Source organism: Carcharhinus amblyrhynchos, chromosome 8 (assembly GCF_965287045.1).
Source record: "Carcharhinus amblyrhynchos chromosome 8, sCarAmb.v2.hapA, whole genome shotgun sequence".
Lineage (NCBI taxonomy): Eukaryota > Metazoa > Chordata > Chondrichthyes > Carcharhiniformes > Carcharhinidae > Carcharhinus > Carcharhinus amblyrhynchos.
In genome coordinates, this window is record NC_137331.1 from 116,295,472 (window position 1) to 116,301,178 (window position 5,707).

The 5,707-nt window shown below is 48.4% G+C and overlaps 1 protein-coding gene across 1 annotated transcript; it reads left to right on the forward strand.

The window, feature by feature from the left end:
- Positions 1 to 3,612: 3,612 nt before the first annotated feature.
- Positions 3,613 to 4,590, forward strand: LOC145347093 (melanocortin receptor 5-like). The gene has a single exon (XM_080195005.1). The coding sequence runs from the start codon at positions 3,613 to 3,615 to the stop codon at positions 4,588 to 4,590; it is 978 nt and encodes a 325-aa protein (XP_080051131.1).
- The last annotated feature ends 1,117 nt before the right edge of the window (positions 4,591 to 5,707 follow it).

Consider the following 5,707-nt stretch of genomic DNA (forward strand, 5'->3'; position numbering starts at 1 on the left):
CCTTCATTCTTCTGAATTCCAATGAGTATGGCCCCAGTCTACTCAGTCTCTCCTCATAAACCAGCCCTCTCAACTCTGGAATCAATCTTGTGAATCTCCTCTGCACCCCCTCCAGTGCCAGTATATCCTTTCTCAAGTAAGGGGACCAAAACCATACACAGTACTCCAGGTGTGGCCTCACCAGCATCTTATACATAATCTCACTGTTTTTAAACTCCATCCCTCTAGCAATGAGGGACAAAATTCCATTTGCCTTCTTAATTATGTGTTGCACCTGCAAACCAACTCCTTGAGATTCCTGCAGAAGGACACCCAAGTCCTTCTGCACAGCAGCATGCTGCAATTTTTTTACCATTTAAATAATGGTCCATTTTACTGTTATTCCTACCAAAATGGATGATCTCACATTTACCAACATTGTACTCCATCTGCCAGAGTCTCGCCCACTCACTTAGACTATCTCTATCCCTTTGCAGACTTTCAGCGTTCTCTGCACACTTTGCTCTTCCACCCATCTTAGTGTCATCTGCGAATTTTGACACGCTACACTGGGTCCCCAACTCCAAATCATCTATGTTAATTTGTAAACAATTGCGGTTGCAACACTGATCCCTGAGGCACGCATTAGTCACTGATCACCAACTAGAAAAACACCCATTTACCCCCAATCCTCTATCCATGCTAATACATTATGCGTGACACTGTGCACCTTTATCTTATGTCCTGTGATGTCCTGCTCAAATGTTAGGAATAGTCACATTTCTTCACATGATTGGAGGAAGCAGTCATGGACACACAGAGACCCATTTCCACCCATCTCATCCTCCCCATTTGTGGAGACAGTGAACCCAGTGGGACCACGGTGGGTGGTCTGGGTCTGCCCCGTAAATGTGGCGGAGGGAGATTCAGTTGAAACTTTCAAGAGGGAAATAGATGATTATTTGCATGGAAACAATGTGCAGAGGTTACAGGGAAAAGGCAGGAGAATGACACAAATTGTTGAAGCTCATTCGGAGAGCTAGTGTAGACATGATGGACTGAATGGCCTTCTTCTGCAGTGTAATTTGGTGATTCTGAAGTCATTTCAGACAGTGTTAAGTATCAACCACATTGGAGTCACATGTGGACCAGAGTGGATGGAAATTTCCTTCCCTGAAGGGCATTAGTGAACCTGATGGATTTTTACAGCAATCCAGTTGTTCCATGAGGAATTATTAATGACACTAGCATTTTATTCCAGATTTATTAACTAATGGAATTTAAATTTCCCCAGTTGCTGTGGCAGGATTGGAGCCCATGTCTGGGAGACACTAGTCTGGTATTACTGGCCCTTTATTTTAGTGAAGCAATGTTCTTTGGAGCTACCCCTCCTCTGTCTCGCCCTCTCATGCCCGCTGAGCACTAACTCTTGTCCCACTCTCTCCTTTCCCTAGTTCACCATGAGTCAGGGGTCTAACTGGAGCAGACGCAGAGAAGGAGGTGGAGAACCCTTCAGAGCACTCAGCACTTAATCTGCCAGGTAATAACTTAGAAATTTGGTACCCCATGCATCTCGGAGGCTCAACGAGAGGAGATCGGTCTGGTAAATTTATCCAGCACTGGTGTGCAGGAGCAAGGGCAGAGAGATAGGAGAACCCAGGAGCCTAATGGAGGGGAAACCATTACCCTGGCCTTGATACAAAGTGGGACGGCACAGTCGTACAGCGGTTAACTCTGCTGCCTCACAACGCCAGGGACCTGGGTTCGACTCCCGACTTGGGTCACCGTCTGTGTGTCATTTGCACACTCTCTTCATGTCTGTGTGGGTTTCCTCCGGGTGCTCCGGTTTCCTCTCACTGCCCAAACGATGTGTTGGTCAGGCCCTGTTCCACCATTTTGATTCTAACTGCTGAGCGGACTTGAAACTGGGAGTGTTTCATACCTGACTTTTAGACCCATTCTCAGGCGCCCCCATACACAGAAAGCCTTAAAATCTGTCGGCAATTCCGAATCGCGCTGCAGAAGCCAGTGGGCGGGGCTAAACACCCCCAAAATCCTGCAGTTCAGATTGGTGTCTCCCAACTGCACATGTGCAGGAAAAAAATGTGGAATGCGGCTCCCTTGCCACACCGCTCCTGGGCTGGAAAATGCCTCTCCCGGCCCCCACAGATATTGCCCCCACTTTCCACCTCACTGATCAGAGACAGAATGGCAGCGGACACCCCCTTTTCCGCTCACTGATCAGAGACAGGATGGCAGCGGACACCCCCTTTTCCACCTCACTGATCAGAGACAGAATGGCAGCGGACACCCCCTTTTCCGCTCACTGATCAGAGACAGGATGGCAGCGGACACCCCCTTTTCCGCTCACTGATCAGAGACAGGATGGCAGCGGACACCCCCTTTTCCCCTCACTGACCACAGACAGAATGGCAGTGGACACCCCCTTTTCCCCTCACTGACCACAGACAGAATGGCAGTGGACACCCCCTTTTCCCCTCACTGGCCACAGACAGAATGGCACTGGACCCCCTCCTCTCCTTTCCCCTCACTGATCACAGGCAGAGTGGCAATGGACCCCCCCCCCCCCCTCCTCAGGCAGAGTGGCAGCAGACCCCCCCCCCCCCCCCCCCGCCACCTCGATCTCAAGCAGAGAACCGTCGGACACTCGGCACCTACCTCCTCATTAACTGGAGCGCCGGAATGGGACTGTTGCGGAGCATGTCTGTTTCACACCGGTCCTGGATGGGTGAATGCGGTGGTAAAGGGGGAGGTGCCGGTAAGGTTGGACACCCAGCCCATTAAGTCAATTTAAATGCACGCAAATGTATTCAAATGGCCGTCGCGCCCGTTTCCAGTGCAGTCCCAATGGTGGCCATTTTCAGACCTTGATCAAGTGGGAACGGGCTTGGAAGCAGGTGCAGATCGCTCTACTCACCTCACGTCCGACTTTACCAAGTTTTCGCACCCAAATGGGCAACTTGATAGTAAAATCGTGCCCTTAGTGTCCAAAGCTGTGTGGGTTAGGTGGATTGGCCATGCTAAATTGCCCCTTAGGGTCAGGGGGATTAGCAGGGTGGGGGTTACAGGATGGGGCCTGGGTGGGATTGTTGTCGGTGCGGTCTTGATGGGCTGAATGGCCTCCTTCTGCACTGTAGGGAAGCTATCCCTGGTGTCCTGGCCAATATGCACCTCTCACAAAGAATCTCATTATCTGCTCTAACTGGAATCTTGCTGTGCACATTTCTGACCGTACGAGAGTGGCTCCACAAAAGTACTCGATTGCTTGTAAAGTGCTTTATATAGAAATTGAAAATTAGGAGCAGGAGTAGGCCCCTTGGCCCCTCGAGCCTGCTCCGCAACAGCTTGAGGTTGTGAAAGATGACGTGTTAAGTGCAAGACCTTTCTGTCTTTCCATAACAACAGCTGCTCGGAGCAAAGAGAGAGTTATCGGTTACAGTCTCTTAAGGTTTAAAACCAGACTTGAGCGAAATTTCAATTAGAAACGTCGCAGTGCTCAGTTTAACTCTTTTCCTTTTCTCACTTAGGGAAGAGATGCACCTTTCTCAATAAGTGTTTCACATCGAAAGCGTCAGAAGGACTATTCCTCCCCCTGATGGGCAGACGTTAAACATGAACGTAACAGATTTACACTCGCATGCACCATGGCTGCAGAATCTAACCCCCACCGATGATGCCACACACAAGATGAAAAGGACTTCTGCTTTATGTGAACAAGTCAGTGTAGCCATTGAGGTGTTCCTAACACTGGGCATTATGAGCCTGCTGGAAAATATTTTGGTCATTACGGCAGTTATTAAGAACAAGAACCTCCATTCCCCAATGTATTTGTTTGTCTGCAGCCTAGCTGTTGCAGACATGCTGGTGAGTGTGTCTAATGCATGGGAGACCGTTGTAATAGCCTTGCTCAAACACAGGCATTTGATTGTTGAGGACAGTTTTGCCAAGCAGGTTGACAACGTGTTCGATTCGTTGATCTGCATTTCTGTTGTGGCATCCATGTGCAGCCTCTTGGCCATCGCCGTTGATAGGTACGTCACCATATTTTACGCTTTACGCTACCACCACATTATGACAGTGAAACGAGCTGCTTTTATCATTGCAGGTATCTGGATGTTCTGCACTGGCTGTGGTATCATCTTCATCGTCTACTCCGAAAGCCCAACCGTCGTCATCTGTCTCATCACCATGTTCTTCATCATGTTGGTCCTCATGGCGTCCCTCTACAGCCACATGTTTCTGCTGGCTCGCTCCCACGCTAAGCGGATTGCAGCTCTGTCCGGCTACAACTCCATTCACCAGAGAGCGAGCATGAAGGGGGCCATCACCTTAACAATCCTACTGGGCATTTTCATCATCTGTTGGGCTCCATTCTTCCTGCACCTCATCCTCATGATCTCCTGTCCCGGGAATCTGTACTGTGTCTGTTTCATGTCGCATTTCAATTTGTACTTGATCCTCATCATGTGTAACTCAATCATTGACCCACTCATCTACGCCTTCCGTAGCCAAGAAATGCGGAAGACATTCAGGGAGATAATCTGCTGCTACAATTTAAGGGCAGTTTGTGTTGGATTTTCTGACAAGTAAGACTCTAATGAATGAAGACAGCTCTGTATCAACCTCCCCTTGTGGCTAAAAGTGAATGATCCAATATCTGACAGTCAATAAGTTACTAATTGAACTTTAAGAGTATTACTCACAATCAAACAAAATTATTTCCAATATCTCCACTTGCCAGATTGGGGAAATTCAGTGGCGACTCTGAGATTACTTTCACTCATTTTGTAGAACCATAGAACCATACAATGCAGAAGAGGCCCTTTGGCCTACCAAGTCCACACTGACACACCTGAACTCCCACCTAATCCCAGCTGCCAGCACTTAGCCCTGAATGTCACGGCGTGCCAAATGTTTCTCCAGGTGCTTTTTAAAGGCTGTAAGGCATTCCCCCCCCTCTCCTCCACCATCCTCCCAGGCAGCACATTCCAGACAGTCACCACCCGCTGAGCACAAACATTGCCCTGTACGTTCTTTTCCTTTCAAATATTTGTTGTAATATGCCTTTAAGGATAGTAGCATGCCATCTCTGTGTCATGTGGGGGAAGTGTGTGGAAGTGGGGCGGCACAGTGGTTAGCACTGCTGCTTCACCGTGCCAGGGACCCCGGTTCAGTTCCTGGCTTGCGTCACTGCCTGAGTTTGCATGTTGTCTGCGTGGGTTTCCTCGGGGTACTCTGGTTTCCTTCCACATTCTGAAAGATGTGCTGGTTAGGGTGCATGGACCCAAACAGGCGCCAGACTGTGGCGACTAGGGGAACTTCACAGTGACTTAATTGCAGTGTTAATGTAAGTCCTACTTGTGACTGATAAATAAACTTTACTTTTACTTTACTTTTCATGTGGGCAGGAGGTTTTCTTTAGTTTAATTAGGACATCATGATTGGCACAGCTTGGGGGGCCAAAGGGCCTGTTTCCTGTGCTGTACTTTTCTTTTTTATTTGTTCTTTGTGATCCAGGCCAAAGTGAAACTGAGACTGGATCACATGGCAAACTTCCCTTAAAGTGATGACATGCTGCAATCCCTTATGTTGTAATATACCTTTAAGTGAGAGCAGAAAAACATTTTTCCTCACAACCACCCCCCAAACCTCCTACCCATCACCTTGAACCTATGGAACAATTTTGTCAACATTGGAGTACCTCATG